We start from the raw sequence: 20,925 nt of genomic DNA, 5'->3' as shown, positions 1-20,925 counted from the left end.
CAGTACTCTTCAATATCTTCATAAATGACTTAGATAAGGGAATAGAAGGGAAACTCATCAATTTGCAGATGACACTAAACTGGCAAGAATAGCCAACACCCCAGAAGATACGCTCAGGATCCAAAAAGAGCTTGACAGACTTGAACAATGTGTCCTATCCAACAACATGAAATTTAATGTGGAGAAAAGCAAGGTTTTACATTTAAGCAAGGAAAACCAAAGTACAAGTACCGATTAGGCAAAACCTGGCTCAAAAACAATAACTGTAAGAGGGACCTTCGTTTCCTAGTTGACAATCACTTAAACTGAGCCAGCAGTGTGCAACAGCTTCCCAAAAAGCTAATACAATCCTTGGTTGTATAAACAGAGGCATATAATCAAAATCACATGAAGTATTAGTGAAGTCCTACAGCACCTTATAGAATCAACACCAAAAAATGATGTCCTTATCATGGGGGATTGGAATGCTAAAGTAGGAAGCCAAAAGATAACCAGAATAACAGGCAAGTTTGGCCTTGGAGTACAAAATGAAGCAGGCACAGGCTGATAGAATTTTGTCAAGAGAATACAATGGTCATAGCAAACACTCTTTTCCAACAACCCAAGAGACGCCTCTACACATAGACATCACCAGATGGTCAACACAGAAATCAGATTGACCATGTGCTCTGCAGCCAAAGATGGAGAAGCTCTATACAGTCAGTAAAAACAGGACCAGGAGCTGACTGTGGCTCAGATCATGAGCTTCTCGTTGCAAAATTTAGGCTTAAATTGAAAATGTAGGGAAAAAACACTAGGGCACTCAGGTATGAACTAGATCAATCCCTGATGAATATACAGTAGAGATGATAAATAGATTTAAGGAATTAGATCTGATAAACAGAGTGCCTGAAGAACTATGGACGGAGGTTTGCAACATTGTACAAGAGGTAGCAACTAAAACCATTCCAAAGAAAAAGAAATGCAAGAAAGCAAAATGGCTTTCTGAGGAAGCTTTGCAAATAGCTGAGGAAAGAAGGGAAGTAAAAGGCAAGGGAGAAAAAGAAAGACACACCCAATTGAATGCAGAATTCCAGAGAATAGCTAGAAGATATAAGAACGCCCTCTTAAATGAACAGTGCAAAGAAATAGAAGAAAACAATAGAATAGGGAGAACCAGAGATCTCTTCAGGAAAATTGAAGATATGAAGGGAATGTTTCATGCAAAGATGGGCATGAGAAAGGACCAAAATGGCAGGGACCTAACAGAGGCAGAAAAGATTAAGAAGAGGTGGCAAAATTACACAGAAGAACTATACAAGAACGAGCTTAGCATCCCTGATAACCACGATGGGGCGGTTACTGACCTCGAGCCAGACATCCTAGAATGTGAAGTGAAATGGGCCTTAGGAAAGCTGAGCAACAACAAAGCTAGTGGAGGTGACAGTATTCCAGTTGAGCTATTCAAAATCTTAAAAGACGATGCAGTAAAAGTGCTACACTCAATTTGCCAGCAAATTTGGAAAACTCAACAGTGGCCACAGGATTGGAAAAGGTCAGTTTACATTCCAATTCCAAAGAAAGGCAATGCCAAAGAATGTTCAAACTATCGCACCATTGCACTCATTTCACATGCAAGTAAAGTTATGCTTAAAATCCTACAAGCTAGACTCAAGCAGTATGTGGGTCGAGAACTTCCAGAAGTACAGGCAGGATTTTGAAGAGGCAGAGGAACTAGAGATCAAATTGTCAACATACGCTGGATCATGGAGGGAGTTCTAGAAAAACATCTACTTCTGCTTCATTGACTATGCTAAAGCGTTTGATTGTGTAGATCACAACAAATTGTGGCAAGTTCTTAAAGAGATGGGAATACCAGACCATCTTATTTGTCTCTTGAGAAACCTATATGCGGGTCAAGAAGCAACAGTGAAACTGGACACGGAACCACTGATTGGTTCAAAATTGGGAAAGGAGTCCGGCAAGGCTGTATTCTGTCGCCCTGCCTATTTAACTTATATGCAGAGCACATCATGAGAAAGGCAGGGCTGAATCAAAAGTTGGAATTAAGATCGCTGGGAGAAATATCAACAACCTAAGATATGCAGATGATACCACTCTAATGGTAGAAAGTGAAGAGGAACTAAAGAGCCTCTTGATGTGGGTGAAGAAGAAGAGTGCAAAAGTTGGCTTGAAACTCAACATTAAAAAAACCAAGATCATGGCATCTGGCTCTCTCACTTCCTGGCAAATAGATGGGGAAGAAATGGAGGTAGTGACAGATTTTATCTTAATGGGCTCCAAGATCACCGCAGAAGGGGACTGCCAAGAAATTAAAAGACACTTGCTGCTGGGGAGGAAAGCTATGGCAAATCTAGACAGCATACTAAAAAGCTGTCATACTAGAGACATCACCCTGCCAACAAAAGTACATATAGTCAAGGCTATGGTTTTCTCAGTTGCAATGTATGGCTGTGAAAGTTGGACCATAAGAAAGGCTGAGCGCAAAAGAATTGAGGTCTTTGAACTATGGTGCTGGGGAAGACTCCTGTGAGTCCCCTGGACTGCAAGGCGATCAAACCGGTCAGCCCTAGAGGAGATCAACCCTGACTGCTCTTTATTTTTTATTTTTTTTAAAAAAAAGTTTTTTTATTTATAAAACATTTAAAACAACGATGGACATAACATAACATTCCAATGTATATATTCCTAACAATTTGTTTCTCATCATACATATAATTCTTAATCTCTATATATACATATTTTTCTATACAATACAGTCTCTAATTTGTTTCTCTATATACTAACATACAGTTTTATATATCTCTATCTTAACACTAACTTAAAACCCGAACAGTTCTCCTTGATTCACACCAACAATAGAATTTGTCCCAGATTTCAAAGTAATCTGACTCTGTCTTGTCCTTCATTTCCATTGTGAGCCTATCCATATCAGCACATGATAGGATTTTATATAAAATCTCTTCTGTTGGAATTTCTTTATTCCTCCAGTTTTGTGCATATGCCAATCTAGCAGCCGTGAGAATATGTAGCATCAAGTAAAGTATCCCTTTGTCGTATTTCTGTGTATTTATGTCTAGTAGGAAGAGTTCTGGTTTTAGCTCTACCTCTATCATTAGTATTTCTTCCAGCCATTTTTTAAACTTTGTTCCAAAAGTCACGGGCTTTTGAGCACTCCCACCACATGTGATAATATGTCCCTCTTGCCAATTTACATTTCCAGCATGTGGAAGAAATATTTGGACCCATTTTAGCTAATCTTGTGGGTGGGAGATGCCATGTATAGAACATTTTGTAGAGGTTTTCTTTGTAGGAGGTGGCCAAAGTAAGCTTCCTATTTCATGCCCATAGTTCTTGCCAGATATTTATTTATTTATTTATTTATTTATGAGACTTATATACCGCTTTAAGTGCAAGCACTCTCTAAGCTGTGTACACCACTAAACAATGTATATATAAATGCAGATCAAAGTTGATCTGCATATTAAAGATCAAAGTTGAGATCAAAATCCCTGCTCCACGTTAACATGGTTTCTTTTACCTGTTCTTCATACATTGCCTGATCTAACAAATAATGATATAGCTTTTTAATCATTTTATCCTCAGTACCTAATAATATTTTATCCAGTCCTATCAGTTCTATTTTTATGCCTAACTCTTTTTTATCTTTCCAATATCTCGCCTGTAGTTGAAGGTATGCCCACCATTCTAGTTCTATCCCTTCGTCTTGAAGAATTTTCCTGGGCTTCAATTCCCCTTTCTCATCTAGTACATTTTTATATGTTATAATCTTCCCTAATTGGATAAACTTTGGATGTACATGCATTTTTAACGATTAGATCCAGCCGGGGACTTGAGTATAGTTTGGTTGCCAGGTTTTAATCCATACATCAATTAAAGCTCGTCTGATATAATGCCTTCGAAAATATTTGTGTGTCTTATATTTCTGGTCCCATAGCATAGCATGCCATCCTATTTGTATATCATGACCTTCCAGACATAATAATCTCCTGTTCTTCAAAAGTATCCAATCCCACTAGTACTATGGCCTGATAGTATTTTTCCAGATCAGGGAGGCCAAGTCCCCTTTCCTTCGAATCCTGCAGTAATTTTAATTTAATTCTTGCTTTTTTTCCTTGCCAAATAAATTTGAATATAGTTTTGTTAAAGTTTTGAAAAAAATTCTTATCCAATTTTATGGGTATACATTGGAACAAAAATAAAATTTTCGGTAGCACATTCATTTTGATTACAGCCCATAAAGGAGAGCTGTAGGTTGGTCCAAGTATCTAAAGCAGTTTTAATCTGTTCAATTAGTTTATCATAATTGTCTCTCTTGAGTGTAATGCATCTAGCAGTTAGTTGTATCCCTAAATATCTTATTTTATTCGTAATTTGAATACCTATTCTGTCAACCAATTCATTTTTCTGTATTTTAGTCATATTCTTGACGAGCATTTTAGTTTTTTCTTTATTTATCTTTAGACCTGCTATTTCCCCATATTTATTCAATACTTCCATCAATCTTGTCCCTGATTGTAATGGCTCTTCAATTATAAAAACTAAATCGTCTGCAAAAGCTTGTGTTTTAAATGTTTCTTTCTTGATCTCTAAACCTTTCATCTGTTCATCTTTTTGAATTACTCTGATCAATACCTCTAGGGATAGTATAAACAACAATGGTGATAACGGACAACCTTGCCTTGTACCTTTTTGAATTGAAAAGCTATCGGTCATTTCTCCATTAATTATTACTTTTGCTGCCTGATTTAAATATATTTTTAAAATTTCCCCCGAAATCCTTATACAACAATTGATTGAGCATAAAATCCCATTTCACATTATCAAATGCTTTTTGTGCATCAAGGAAAATTAAACCCATTTGCTTTTCATTGTGTACCTCATAATACTCCAATATATCCTAAACAATCCTGACATTGTTTCTTATGTATCTTTTAGATAAAAAGCTATTTTGATCAGAATGTATAAAATCTGCTAGGAATCTTTTAAGTCTTTACGCCATTATGGTCATAAAAATCATATAGTCCGAATTTAATAATGAAATGGGTCTATAGTTTTTAATATGCGCCAGGTCTGCGTTTTCCTTAAAAATCAGAGTGAGGAGAGCTTCTTCCCATGAGGCTGGTATTTTAGCTTTTGTTAAGACCTCGTTAAATAGTTCCAACAGTATTGGGCTTAAAGATTCTTGTATGATTTTATACATTGCTGCAGGTAGACCATCTGGCCCAGGTGCTTTGTTATTTTTTTGTTTCTTAATTGCCTCGGAAAGTTCTAAAGGTATTATCTCTTTGTTCAACAGAGTTTTAAATTCTTCTGGCACTTTCGGTAGGTCATCTGTTTGTAAATACTGTACAATGTCATCATTATTTCTTCATTCATCATCTTTATATAAGTTCTTATAGAACTCATATGCCACTAATTTCTTTCCTTCATTCTGGTACACAATATTGTCTTCTGCATTACAAAGTTTGGTAATCCTCTGTTTATTATTATGTTTTTTAATTTTATAGGCCAGCCATCTCCCCGGTTTATTGGCATTTTCAAAAAAAATTTGTTTAGTACGTTTTATCTGCTGTCCTAGTTCTTCCTTCCCCATGATGTTCATCTTATGTTTAATTAGGTCTATCTGTTGTTTCAAATCATGTCTTTGTGGTTCCTTTTGTAAATTTTCCTCAACTCTCCTTAGTTCTTCTTCTAAGTGTATTTGTCATTGTGTTTTAATTTTGTTTTCCCTGGCCATATAAGAAATTGCAGTACCTCTCATATAAGCTTTGGCTGTATCCTATAAGTTTTGGCACTTCATATCTTCCTTTTTGTTTGTCTTAAAAATAGGTCCATTTGTTCTTCCAATTTCAATTTCAATTCTTTATGTTTTAGGATTGCCCTTTTCAAGGTCCATCTCCTCAATCTTTTTTGCCCTTTCTATCTAATTCTAATTGGATTATGGACAGCTCAGGAGTTCGTATTGATTATAATATCCTCTACCTCTAAATTTAAGTCTGCTGATATCCACACCATATCAATTCTGGACCATGATTGATGACATCCAGAGTAGAATGTAAACTGTTTTTTCTCTAAATTCCTCTCTCTCCAAGTATTCTGAATATTAAGCTCATCTACCATTTTTAGGAATGTATCAGGTATTGTTCCTCTGGTTATTTTTCTACTCTTTCCACATTTATAGTCTAGGTGTCTATCCACAATTGCATTATAGTCTCCCATTATACAAATGTTGTCATATTCCAATTAATTAATAATATTATGTAGTTTTTTATAGGATTGTTTCTGCCCCTTATTCGGGGCATAACTTCCCACAAGGAGAATTTTTATTTTATTCAAAATTATTTCCACTATTAAAATTCTACCCTCTTTGTCTTTATAAATTTGCTTTGCCAAAATTTCCTGTTTGATATATGCTACAACTCCTCCTTTCTTGTATTGTGAAAGTGCCGCAAACATATTTCCCAATTTAGGGCAGTTTAATAAATATTGATATTGGTTTTTTATATGAACTTCTTGTAGCATAATTATATCTAAGTTCATCTTATTGAGTTTATTTAAAAACGTTTTCCTTTTTATTGGAGAGTTGAGACCATTAACATTGATGGATATGGATTCAACACCTTTTTCCCCCTCATCTATGTTTGGATCTGGTTATTATTGTCGGCCTAGACTCTTGAGATTGTAAATCCTTTTCTTTTTCCACTACCAATCTTGACGGTCTAGCCTCTTTAATTTCTTTAGGTCTATACTCATTATGTTTCCCTTCATTTTTCCCATCGTCAATATCCTCTCTAATCTCAACCCGCTTACCTTTAGGTTGCATTTCCTTTCCTTCAGTGGCCTGGGCTAGTGTTTCTCTTTCCTCTCTTACCTCTCTTTCAACTAGGTTTCCCTAACTGCCAAAGTTTTTTCTATAAAATTTCTCTGCTTTATCCATTGAGTCTAAACAGAACTTTTTCTCCTGCCATGTAACAAGAATCCCTTCCGGGGTCAACATCTAAAATTGATATTTTTCCTCATCAATTTAAGAGTTATTTGTTGGTAGGACCTTCTCAAATCTCTCACTCTTTTAGGTACTTGTTTGAGTACAATCAGTTGTCTACCTCGGTACTCCAGTGAGTCATCTCTGGCCCTGAATAGTATTTCATCTCTGATTGATTTCTTAATAAATTTAACATGTACTTCTCTGGGAAGATTGTGCCGTCTTGCATAGTTCGTATGAATTCTGTAAGTCTCATCTATCTCGCTGACCATCACTTCTCTGCTAGACCCTAAGACCCCCGTTAATATATCTGTCATTATTATTGGAAGGTCTTCACCTTTCATCTCACATACATTTTGGAACCGTAAATAATGAGCGGCTTTCTCAAGTTCCACGGAAATAACTGTAGATTCTAATTCTTTGTTAGCCTGAACTAACCTCTCATCCATTTCATCTACTCTCTTTATCCATCCTTTCCTCCATTTCCAATAATTTTTTATCATTTTTCATCATCTGCTAATGGAAAGATTCAAATTTTCCATCCATTGACTTAATTTTATCCTTAAGTTCCCCTGTATCATTCCTTACTTCTCCTATTTCTTTTTTTAGATGTTCATGATTCTTGCACATCATCTCTTGCATTGCTTGCAACATTTGTTGCAAGTCTCTAAATGAGTTTGTCCTATCTCTTTGTGCCATTTCTTCTAGCGATCTTTGCCTGGCAGGGCTTGGTTCCGACAATGTAGTCTGTGTTGTTTGTTTCCTCCCTATTCCAACTCTTGTAAGATTGGGGATACTAGACATTTTTTTCAATTTTCCAAACCAACCTCCCCACTTTTTACAGTTTTTGTAATATTTTCCAGAATATCAAAATCATCACTTAAAGTCAAAAGTTTCTGCACAGATAACTACTTGACATTTACAGGCGAGACTGGATACACTCAACAATCACTTTCCCCCTTTTTTTCCCTCTTGTGGCTATTCTCAGTTCAACCAGCAGGTATCACTTTGGCTTTGTCTCTGATATTCAATCTGTCTGTTTATTTCAAAATATCTACCTCCTTAGTTTCTTCCAGGCTTTCACTCTGTGACTTGCAGCAAGCTTGCCTTTCAAAGTTAAACTTTCCTTCCTTGAAATAAAGAAAGAAAAAAGAGACTCCTCTTCTCCTTAAATCCAACCAACGTAATGTTTCCGCCGTATAGGCAGACTTTTTAAGCCCAAATCTTCCTTTTTGCTGCTTTTTCAGAAGTGAGGGAAAATCCCTCCTCCCTTCTTGTGGGCATTCAGAATCTTCAAATTTCTCTCAAAATCCTCCGGAGCATTCTTACACTGGATCCCTTCTGTCCAGTTGTCAGGATCACTGTTCAGATTACATTTGACTGGAGCTGTCATGTCTCCGTCCAGCTATGCCAACGCTATGCTTTGGCCAGCTGGCATTTCTTCATGGCTGCCATTGACGGCCGGCTTCTTCTCTGCTCAACTTATCAAGGCTTCTCCTGAGTTTCCCAGTCCCAATCGCCATCAGGGTTCGCTCCCCAGGACACCTTATTGCTCCCGGTCCCCCTCCAAGGAACTAGGGACCTCAAAAGGTCTGTCAAGTGGTCAGAAACGAGGGCAGATGCCCCAGAGAGCCGTCCAGCACATCCGTTCTTCTTGACAGCTGGCCCTGCCCCCAACACTGTCTGCTTTTTAGAAGGCCAGATCCTGAAGTTGAAACTCAAATACTTTGGCCACCCAATGAGAAGGAAGGACTTACTGGAGAAGAGCCTAATGCTGGGAAAGATTGAGGGCAATAGAAGAAGGGGGCGACAGAGAATGAGGTGGCTGGATGAAGTCACTGAAGCAGTAGGCATGAGCTTAAATGGACTCCAGAATATGGTAGAGGACAGGAAGGCCTGGAGGAACATTGTCCATGGGGGCGCGATGGGTCGGACATGACTTCACAACTAAGAACAACAAATGAAGCTTTAGTAAAGCCATATCTGGAATACTGCATCCAGGTTTCGTCACAGCATTACAAGAAAGATGCTGAGACTTTGGAAAAAGTGGAAAGAAGAGCAACTAAGATGATTAAGGGCCTGGCGACAAAAATATATGAAGAACAATTGCAAAAATTGAATATGGCTAGTCTAGAGAAAAGAAGGACTAAGGGTGCCATGATAGCAGTATTGCAGTATTTGAGGGGCTGCCACAAAGAGGAGGAGATCAATTTATTTTCCAAAGCATCAGAAGGCAAGACAAGAAAAAATGGATGGAAACTAATCAAGGAGAGAAGCAACCTGGACTTAAGGAGAAACTTCCTAGAGAGAAGAATTAACCAGTGGAACAGCTTGCCTTCAGAAGTTGTAGGTGCTTCATCACTGGAGGTTTTTAAGAAGAGACTAGACAGCCACCTATCTGAAATGGTATAGTGTCTCCTTCTTAAGCAAGGGCTGGACTAGAAGACTTCCAAGATCCTTTCCAGTCCTATTCTGATTGATTGATTGATTAACTATGCCATGGCTGACTATGCACCTGGTGCAGCAAGGCAACTAAGTCCTCCTTGTGTCTCAAGGAAGGTACCCTTAGTTGAATGGGTATAGTTACAGGTATTATGGGACAATTTAAGGGTTGTCATCTGTTCCATTGTTACTCTCCATTTCCAGGCTTGAATTTCAATCAAATTCCCTCACCATTGCTGGGTTGTGGGGTGAAATTGATGACTTCCAGTCCCTTAAGTGCTATCTCTTGTGGCTTTGCAGGACTTGCCTTCTCTCTGCAGTGGCCTGGGTGATGGCTGGAGAGGTTTGGCATTTGGCTGCCCGATGGCCCTTTTTGTTGCAGTGGAAGCAGCAGGTGGGGTAACAGCAGGGGCTTGGCTCTCTTTTCCTGGCTTTGATGTCTCTTTCTCTTCTGTAGGAAAGGAGCATTATTGTTCTCAGTTGGCATGGCTGTGATATCCAGCCAGATCAATCTTCACTTTGTCTGCTAGGACATACCTCCCATACAGTGTTTGTGGTGCGTCCCTGGAGAGATAGGTGTAGAAGATCTCACTGTTTAGGCCATCCTGGAAGCACTCAATGAGCATGTCTTGTGGCCAATTGACTAGTGTACATGCCAGGCCCCAGAAGTCTTGAATGTAGGCAGCAATGAGTCAAAGTCTTGATTCTTATCCTGGCCTTTGGATCAGCAAGTGAGTCTTTGAACCGCTTTTACAGGATGGCCATTGATCTATCAAAGTGATGTAGTTCAGCAGTGGTGTCATTGTGAAGGGCCACCATCGACTTTCCTACTTTGCCCTCTTATACCATTGTGACAATCCTCACTTTAGCCAGGCCTGTTGGGAGGTCCATTTCATACTCCTGCATGTAGATCCACACTTAGGTTAGGAAAAATGCCAACTGCTTTGGGTTGCTGTTGAATTTCACCCAGGGTCAGAGGTCTGGGCTCTCTCTTCCATGGGAGAGCTGCCGAAGCTGGTGGTAGTGGTTGGGCCATGGGGCCCTTCTTGATTATTGCACTGGAGCCACCTTACAGTGATAGTCAGCCAGCTGGACTGGTGCTGGTGCTGGTCATTCTTGGGTCTCCCACGCCCAGAGTCGGTTGAACACATCCCTCAAGAAATGTACGGCTTGCTTGAAGATAATATTGTGGGGGTCCAGTTCACCTTCCATGCCCTGCATACTTCTTTGGCTGGTGGTACCTGTGGTCAGCTTCTTTGGCTCCCTCAGGTAAAAGTCATCTCAGAGGGCTTCTCCTCCCAATCTTCCATTTTTCCAATACCTCTAGACCAGTGGTTCTCAACCTTTTTAATGCCACGACCCCCAACTGGTTGTAAGTCGAGGACTACTCAACTGGTGCAGCACCGTTTGCAGAATGGGACTTCTGGCGGGCTCAGCAGGGCAGAGACAGCCTGGACAATTCCTATTGGCTTTTGAAAGCCAATAGAATTAGACTCTATTCAAGAGAGTCTATTCTATTGGCTTTCAAAAGCCAATAGAATAAAAGGGAGTAGCACAGCTAAGGAAAGGGGGGGGGGAAATGGCGGACTGCGTTGTTTGGCGACCCCCATGAAATGGTCGTTCGACCCCAAATGGGGTCCCGACCCCCAGGTTGAGAACCACTGCTCTAGACCACTGGGGTTTTGGCTGGTTCCTTGGGATTTCTGCCTCCTCTTCCAGTCTGGGGTAGTCTTTCCTGCTCCTGGGTCTCGAAGTGGCTTCCTCCCCATTCTCCATCTTCTCCTGTTCGCTCTCGTGGATGGACATTCTGTGCATGATTAGACGGTATCCAGGTGAATCACTACTGCAGAATTGGTTTAATATCACCTCTGCCCCAGCTTGAGCACTTAGGAAAGAAAGACTATTGACTCTATTTGTAGAGAAAAGGTATGCTTTTACTAAGATCAAGTGGTAATAGTGTAAGCAAAGCCAGATCTAAACAAGATAAGATAAGATAACCTTTATTGTCATTTTTATACTATGGGCACAATGGCACACATCAAAAATGAAATTTATTTATTTATTTATTGTGTACACCAGTAAGCAATGTATATATATATTTACATTGCCCCCAACAATCTGGGTCCTCATTTTACCTACCTCGAAAGGATGGAAGGCTGAGTCAACCTTGAGCCGGTGAGATTTGAACCGCTGACCTGCTGAACACAGTCAGCTAAAGTGGCCTGCAGTACTGCATTCTAACTGCTGCGCCACCTCGGCTCATACACAGATTTGGTATATTTCCCTTCTTCCAGGTCCTCCCCTCCTTTGGTCATTTGGTCAGTGTCTAATAGCATTCAAATTAGTTGTTTTGGTAACAGTTGTGGTTTTGGCTCCTCTTTGGTGGATGTTTGCATTCTGTTCTCCTTGTGTCCTTGGATCTTTCAACCATTGTCTCTGATTGACATCTGTGGTTCTTGTCTTCCCCATTCCCTGTGTTTCCTTGCCTTGCTTCCCCATCCCCTCTTTTATGGCAGGATGCCAGCAATGCAAAGTGAAGCTGAAGTGGCTTGATGGCAGATCTGACAGTGGTGGTTATCAAGGGAGGAAAAACTGTGAGGTAATGGAGGGCTTATTTTCCACTTTCTGCTCAGTCTAGGTCAGCCATGGCTGTGAACAGATGCTACTACATGATCAAATTTCCATGCAATCATATCTAATACCTAAAGCATGTTTCTTTGCACAGTTTTGACCATCATCTTAAAGAAAAGTTACAACAAAGAGACGAGGAAGGGGAAACAGGAACATTTTCCAGAGTGTAGAAAAAGTAAGGAATGTTTTTTCTTTCATAATATGTGTCAGGCAATAAAACTGAATGTTTTAGGGCAGAGAAAAATATCTTCATAAACTCTGGAATTCATTGCTAGAAATTTTAATAAGAATTAATTGTTTTCAGAACAGCAGCAGTACATAAACCATGCACCATTTCATTTTTTATTTCTAAACATAGTTTGGTCTGTTTTGCCACAGGCCAGTTCATATACATACAACCATGTAAAAAGCTCAGTGTGATTATGGGATCCCATTCTCTTCTGTTTTGCCTAGAAATGCAGTAGTGCAGTTCTATACTGTGTATGTCTGTAACGTGGAGGGACAGATTGTAGCCAGGTATGTGTGGAATGTTCTAATATTGAAATAAGCTTTGTGAAATGGATCTCTGTTGCCACTGGTCCAGGTCCTTCCCCAGTTTCTCTTAAAATGTCAGTTTGTGTCATGCACAGTCAGGGCTAAATACTGTAGATAGCTCTGTAGAGAAAGTAAAAAACACAATCCTTTGATTTATGAACAACATGAATAGAAATGAAATCTTTCTTTAAGGCATCCTTGGTTGTGTGCACTATTCATTCAGCCTGGCCATTGGAAGCTGGATGGAACGGTGCAGATGTGGCATGCCGGATCAGGTTGGCCTGGAGGAATGCCTTGAACTCAAACGATGTGAATTGGGGCCCGTTGTCAGAGACAAGGACATCTGGAAGTCCATGTGCAGCAAAGATCCCTCTCAGCACCTGGGTGGTCCTAGCAGTAGTAGTGGAGGAGACAGGCATGACCTCTAGTCACTTGGAATGGCTGTCCACGAGAATTAAGAAGAATTGCCCCTAAAAGGGCCCAACGTAGTCAATATGGACCCTCGACCATGGGGTATGAGTCTCCTCCCACCTATGAACTGGGGCCTGGGGCATCTCTGGCCTTGACTGTTGACAAAAAGTGCACCCGTGGACCTGGGCCTCAACGTCTTTGTCGAGCCCAGGCCACCAAAGATGGTTGCGCGCTAACACCTTCATCCGGACTATTCCCAGATGTCCCTCATGCAGAGACTGCAGGACTCTAGTCCTCAATGAGGTTGGGATTACTACCCAGCTACCCCATAGGACACACCCCTTGAAGGTGGAAATCTTGTGCTTCCTCTGCCAGAAGCTCTGGAATTCTGAGCCTGGACATGTGTCAGGCCATCCAGACAATGCCCAGGTCAGCACGTGTCTTAGCGTGTGATCGGTGGCTGTTTCTGCAGCCATGTCCCTAGCATTGAAGGGAGATTCAGGCAAGTCCTGAATAGACAGGATGCAGTTGGCAGGTGCTGGATCTGCCTCCATCTGCTGTAATGGCAACCTGCTGAGACCATCTGCATGACCCATTTCTTTGCCTGGCTTGTGAACCAGTGTATGGTCGTATGCAGACAGGAAGATAGACCACCTCAGCATTCGTGGGTATATTATGTGTGGGGTTTGTTTGTTCATTGTGAACAACCCCAGCAGTGGCTGTGGACTTTGAAGTGGCGGCCCTATACGAAATCATGGAACTTCTTTATACCAGCCACTATGGCTAAGGCTTCCCTATCTATCTGTGCATAATTGTGTTCAGCTGATGATAAGGTTCTAGAGTAGTATGCTATTGGGACTTGCGTTCCATCACCCTTCAAGTGACTTAACACAGCCCCAATTCCATAAGGGGACGCATCACAGGCGATGCACACTGGCAAGTTCTCATTGAAGTGCGTGAGGACCGCATTTGAAGAGAGCAAGGCCTTGATCTCTTTGAAGCTCTTTTCATGTGCTTGTGTCCAAGAGCCAGTGTAACGGCTCAGCCACTGCAGCCTTGTGAGGAAGGAATGAGTGGTAAAAATTTAGCAATCCCAGAAAGTCCTGAAGTTCGCCCTTGGATTTGGGACTTGGGGCTTGCTGAATTGCTTGCAGCTTAGATTCAGCAGGGTGAATGCCCTGAGCATCAATGCAGAATCCTAGAAACTCCGTGGAGGTAACCCCGATCTTGCACTTGTCTTGCTTAAGCTTCAGCCCTGCTTGGCAGAAACGTAGCAAAACGGTTCTCAGCCTTTCGGCTAAATTGTCAGCTGAGTCCCCAGCGATTTGGACATCGTCAAAGTACAGGCAAACGCCAGGGATATTTCGGAGCGTTCGCTCCATTACATTCTGGAAGATGCCAGGGGCCACATTTACTCCAAATTGCAATCTTTTCACCTTGAATGCCCCCCCCCCGTGAGTCACTATATTTTGGGCCTCAGCCGTTTCCTCATCAACTGGCAATTGTTGATAGGCCTGAGCCAGGTCAAGCTTAGCAAAGATCTGGCCCCCCTTGTGGGAGGCTAGAATATGACTAACCACTGCTGCAGCGCTTTGTTAAACGTGCACTTGTAGTCTGCACAGATTCGGACTTCACCATTGGCCTTTAGTGGCGTAACTATGGGCGTTTCCCATGGACTACTGTCCACAGGCTCTAAGATATCCTGCTGAATCAGTTTATCCAGCTCTGCATCTATTTTATCCTTTAAGACAAAGGGCACCCTACGTGGCTTGATTCTAATGGGGGCTATGGCTGGGTTTAGCCTCAAAGAAATAGGAGGGCCTTTGTAGGAGCCAAGTTCTGGACTAAACACATCTGCAAACTCCTTGCAGACACCAGCCAGGCCTGTTGTTTGTACGCTGTGTATTCCAGTCACCTGAATTCCCAGGGGCTCAAACCAGTCAAGTCCTATGAAACTCGTACGGTCTCCCCCAACCACAACTACATCCAGTAGCCCCTCAAAATTCCTTTGCTGCACCTTGAGCATGGCCTCTCCCCTCATGTTGACTCTGGAATTTTGGAAATCTGTGAGGATGGGGTTTGATGGCCTGAGTTTAACCCGTAGACTGCTTCTGCTGCAGACTTTGCTAAAGGTGTCTAGGGAGATGATCGATAGAGCGGACCCAGTGTCCAGCTCCATCGACAAGGGGACCCCTTGCAACTTCACGTCGATGTGAAGCTTCTTCCTAAGTGGCCTGTAAGCCCCTGTTCTAAAAATGCTCCTACGTGATGCACAGAAGCTGGGGACCCTGGTACCTTTCTGAGGCAATTCTTCTGGATAATGTTCCTTCTGGTGAACAGATGGAGGCAATGTGGCCTTGCCTCCCACAGGCCCTGCAGATGGCAGACCGAAAACGGCAATCTGCGCGGCGATGGTGGCCTCCACACCCAATGCACCGAGGGGATGATGCTGGCTGGGCCTTCCCTCCGTGAGGCCTTCTCCCTGGAGTCTGATGCAGCCGGTCCACTTCTGATTCTGGATCCTGTTCGGATTCTTTGTGAGCGACTTCTTGATGGACGGTGGCTGGAACTTGAGGGCGCTTGGCAAGCCGCAAGGCCTTCACAGCTCCGCCTGCTGCTTCTTCGGCTGAAACTTCCCTCAGGGCATCTTAGAACATGAGGCCTTTCTTCGCGAAGAGCTTCTGCTGCAACTCCCCAGCTAATCTCGCAGTCTCTCCTCTAAGTCTTTGAATTAGCAGAGCCTAGCTGCTTACCGTAAGGCTACAACAAACTCTGCTGCAGACTCACCAGGCCTCTGATCCCTCTGCTCGAATGCGTGTCGCCAGGCAATCACTGAGAGCTTGGGTTCAAAATGCTCTCAAAGCATCCTCTTCAAGGAGATTGATTCCAGTGGTGCTGGGGCGACCAGATTCTCCTCAATCTCGAAGGTCTCTTGCCCACACACACACAACAGCATGGCAGCTTTGAGGTCATCTTCATGAATTTGATTCATCCAGAGGTAGTTCTCCACCCGGGCCACGTACAGGCTCCAGCGTTCTGGGTGAGCTATGTCAAATTCTGAAAGCCGGCCTATCTTTGCCATCATTTCAGCCCAGGAACTTCGTCCACGCCTCTTGCTGCAAGGATTGAGAAGGGGCCCCCTTTTCTGAGCTCACCCCCAGTGGTCTATGCTGGCAGGCTAAGTCGATCTCCAGGCACCACACTTCTCCGAGCTGCAAGCCCCCCTGAGATGAGTCAGCTTGGCTTCTTACTCTGTTTGCCTTGCAGGAATCCCATCTTCGTCGCCAATGTTCTTTTTCAGGAAAAGAGGCATCGAGACAAAGGAACAAGTTCCAACAGTTCTCCTTTATTGCAACACCAACAGAACAGATTTTAAAATGGTGTGGCCCCCTTTTATAGCCCCCCTGCACGATACCTTGCTGGCCAATGATTGCAAGGGATCTTTTCCCACCGTGCGTGTGTGTGCAAGGCTGGGAGCAGCCTTTCTTGTCCCAGGCATCCACATGGTCTGCCCGGGCCAATCACTGCAGCCTATGCCTGCTGGCCCAGGACAAAACAGCCTATAGTATACACCTATGGCAATGTCATTTTCCCCCCTTTTGTATTGACCCAAATGCATTCAAGATGGTTTTCATTATTGTTCTGCTCTATTTTGGTAGAGACATAGTTATTTCTTATATATAGTGCAATTCCACCTCCTTTTATTTGGTCTGTTTCTTTTAAATAATTTAAATCTCTCTAGTTGTATATTTTATTTATGGGTTCATCTCTCCAAGTTTCCATAATGACAACAATATCACATCTGCCCTCATTTACTTGAATGTCTAATTCACCCTGTTTATTCCTTATACTTTGTGTGTTGATATATAGGCATTTGAGTCTTTTTTGAGTGACCCTGTGTTTATTTTCTATAGAACTTGTTTTGTTTCTGAGTTCCCATTTTTTCTTACCACCTATTTGATTAGTGCACATGGCATGGCACACACTATCAAAAGCTTGATTTTTCTTGACAGCAAGGTTATTATTCTTAACTGAACAAACATCTATGTTGGAAGTACTGATAACCCTATTAGTTTTAGATTGCTGTGATCAGAAATGTTCTGTATCAATTAACTCTCTGTCCCCATTGTTTAGTTTAAGTGTTTCTACAGAAAACCCCTAATTTAGTACTAAGTAACTCACTCTCTTTCTTTGATGGATGCAAACCATCTCTGATAAGGTAAGATAAGATAAGATTAGATAAACTTTATTGTCATTTGTTACTATGAGCACATTAAAAATAAAATTTTGTTGCCTGCTCTCAAAAGAAAGTATATATATAACCATACACATACATAACACACATATACACATTCTCTCTCTCTCTCTCTCTACCTCTCTCTCTCTCTCCCTCCCTCCCTCCCTCCCTCCCTCCCCCCCTCTCTCCATGCCCCATACATATATATACATATAAATATTAGTCACTGTCCATTTTGAATACATAGTGGAAAGAGAAAACTTGAGAGTTCACAAGATTGATGCTATATGGAACAAAACTGTGGCTGATTCTGGATGTTCTGCTTTGAATACCATGAAGCCTACTCCCAGATGATAACAAGGAAAACAGGTAATGAAGAGGATGTGTAGCATCTCAAATAATCCTGCAGACCTTGCTCAAGCATCGCTTATATGCTATGTCCTGGATAGGAGAAAGTAAAGTGCCAATAAACATTTCTGCCATCGTCACCACTCTGTACCATCTTCCTGTCTGAAGCAGTAATACTTCCGAATCAGACATAATGCAATATGACAGGATGCTCTTGATTGTCCCTCTGTAGAAAGTGGTAAGGACAGGGGAAGGAAGATGTGCTTTTCTCATGCGATACAGAAAATGCAGGTGGTGATGTGCCTGCTTCACCAATGTTTCACTGTTGAGCGACCAAGCTGGCCTACTCATTAGCTGCACACTCAGAAACTTGGTATTGCTATCCACCTCCAGAGGAGAATCATTAATACATAGAGGTATGTGGTTGTGCCTGCCTTTTCTGAAAATGACAATGATCTCTTTAGTTTTTCCTATGTTTAAAATCAGGCTGTTTTTATTACACCAATTCACCAACCATTTACTTCCTTGAAGCAAGCACCCTCCTTGCCATCTTGAATAAGGCCCTCTACTGTTGTATCATCTGCACACTTCACAATATGGTTGGTGGCAAACCTGGCACAACAGTCATGGGTCAACAGGGTGAACTACAACGGACTTAGTACATAGCCCTGAGGTGAACTTGTGCTCAAGAAAATGGTGCTAGAAATATTAGTCCCAACTCACATATACTGGGGCCTGTCAATAAGAAAATTAAGAATCCAGTTGCACAAAGGAGTGTTGAAGTCTAAAAGGCCCAGTTTATCTACTAGATGCTGAAGAATAATTGTACTAAATGCCAAAATGAAGTCAACAAACAGCATTCACACATGAATGTTTCTTTCCTCTAAGTGTGTCAAGCTAAGATAGAGAACAGAAGAAATAGCATCCTCTATAAAGCAATTTGGACAGTAAACAAACTGAAAAGAGTCAAATGCTGGAGAAAGGCTGGATATAATAACGTCCTTTATCAGCCTTTCAAAACATTTCATAATGATGGATGTAAGTGCAACTGGGCGGTATTCATTAAGACTTATTTACAGCTTTTCCTTAGACCACCTGCAAACATGACTAACTTTCCACTTTACATCCTTTAGCCACACTTTGAACTCTGCTATACACTGGCTTTCTTTTTGCTCTTTATATACAGGTAAACCTCTGAAAAAGTAAGACTACAGCCTATCCTGCTAAGTTCCCACCCCAAGCTCTGGAAATCATTTTGCACAGAAAGTACATCTTTTTCCAACAGATGATTGGTGCCAAGATGTACAACAACAACATCATAGTGATAGCGTTCTTGAGTTTCTTAATAATGTGCCTCTTTTCTCTGCTGGCAGTAGCACCAGGTAAACACCTCACCTCTTTGAAAACATCCATATCCTTTCCTAAATTGACATCTCTTACAATTGAATCACCAACCTGAAAGTGGCTTCTCTTTTTAGATACCTCCTCACCTCACATAACTGATGTGTAATACCTGATTCACACTTTTCCCTATTCAAAACAACTTCTTCTTGGACCATGATTGCCTGCTCAGTTGAGTTATCATCATCATCACCACAAACAGCTTGACCTGCCCTTTTAATATCCCTATTATTGTCCACAAGGACACTGTATCTGTTATGCAGGGACACGCCAAAAGCTTTGTGTTTATAGTTCACTGCTATCACCCTGCCAGATCCCACAGTTGCCCTTATTGCCCTTCTCCTGCAGGATCTTTGTGATAGAGGGAGTTGATAGCAGAGCAGCTCAAAAGCAGCTGAGTTGGACATCTAATTTGTTCCTGGAGAGCACAAACTAGAGACTCTAGATAAGCAATTTGTCCATGTAGACTAGCAATTTGTTTACAAATAGGACAGTATCCAAATTTTTAAAAAGTACCACAAAAGCAGCTGCAAAATAAGTATTTGCATTGAACTAAGCCAGACATTCTAAAATAAAATTGCAATCACAGAAGCACTTACCAAGAATGAACTACTGTTGTTTCAGATTTTCAGTTATATGATTCGTACACCATTAGGTGTGTGGGCTGCTACCTTGATCCACTGGACTGCCTCTCAGTCTTCCTGAACTCATAGTCAGCAGCTCTTCCCAGGAGTCTCTGGTGGTATGCAAATGCAATACAGATGCAACCAGTGACTGGCTGCATCTGCATTATGCAGAATGCACAATTCTTCAATAATTAACATGTCTCAAAGGGATCTAAAACTGAACTAACCCAAAATTAGAACAATTAGGATTGTTAACCTTATCCAACTTGGTGGTTTCATGTCCAGAAGCAGAAAAATGGTGTCAGGTTCCTATCAGAACACTGCCATTCCAAAAGGGAGGGGGAGCATGCGCTATTGTGGATTGAGGATGTTCCAGCATTGTTTCTACTTTTGCTTTGATGTATTTACACGGGAATTAGGGAGGTCATCCCAGAGAGGCACCTGCCTTAACCAAGGGAGCAATCTAACCAAGGAAGTGATCAGGAGGGAATTGAGTACTGGGCGGAAGATAATGCTAAAGCTCACCCCAGCGCAACCTTTGCTGAAGGGACCGAGGGAGCTGCCAGCCTGGAGGACTCCTCAAAATCGAGATGGTCCATTGGCATGGGGAAGAAGGAAGACTAGGAGAGGAGGATGAAAGAAGTTACCTCACTCAAGACAGCCACCAGCACACATGGAAGAGAGTAGTTAGAGCACTTGCCAATGATGATGAGGAACCTGACTGCGCTGATGCCCTCATGAATTAATTGATGCGTTTCATGATGGAAGCGTTCTAAGACCTAAAGGTGCTAAGAGCTCTAACTAGAGCAATGACAAACGACCAAAGAGACCTGACTGCAAATGGGGAACCTCCCCCTGGAGCACCACATCAGGCATGGATGGAGCAGGAACTATTGCCACTGGGGCCCCAATGCCAGGGACTCTGGATGAAGACGGGGGTTCGCCAATGTGAACACAAAGCACCCACCCCTTGGAGTGAAATTTGATGGAGAACCCCAGCAACTTGGATTCTTCCTGGCCCATGTTTTCATTTACATGCAGGAGTACAGCCATGAGATCCCTACCGAGAGGGCCAGAGTCAGGGTAGTCACCCTGGCATTGGAAGGTGCCACTGCCAGATGGATGGTGATCCTCCATAATACAAATGCCCCAGAGCTGCAAAAGTTCTACCAATTCATGATAGCCCTAAAAGGGGGCTTCAAATACTCCTTAGCCGACCATAAAGTCGAGACTGCATTAAGACGATGAAACAAGGACATCACCCAGTAGCTGAATACAAGGAATTTCGG

At 41.9% G+C, this 20,925-nt stretch overlaps 1 protein-coding gene across 9 annotated transcripts in view; it reads left to right on the top strand.

Moving 5' to 3' along the window:
• Positions 1-20,925, top strand: part of LDB2 (LIM domain binding 2) — a 375,607-nt gene that overhangs the window by 146,495 nt on the left and 208,187 nt on the right. Inside the window, exon 1 of one of the 9 annotated variants that reach the window (XM_039326504.1) lies at positions 11,845-12,047. The exons of the other annotated variants lie outside the window; for them this stretch is intronic. Coding sequence (XP_039182438.1) covers positions 11,958-12,047 — 90 coding nt within the window. The 5' untranslated portion in view covers positions 11,845-11,957. Of the gene's footprint in view, positions 1-11,844; positions 12,048-20,925 lie in introns of those variants that run through there. 9 annotated transcript variants of the gene reach the window in all.

The sequence above is a fragment of the Crotalus tigris genome, unplaced genomic scaffold (genome assembly GCF_016545835.1).
Source record: "Crotalus tigris isolate CLP2741 ecotype Arizona unplaced genomic scaffold, ASM1654583v1 scf7180000024341.3516292, whole genome shotgun sequence".
Taxonomy (NCBI): Eukaryota; Metazoa; Chordata; class Lepidosauria; order Squamata; family Viperidae; genus Crotalus; species Crotalus tigris.
Note: the sequence above shows the minus strand (reverse complement) of the source record. Positions and strands in the feature narration are given on the sequence as shown.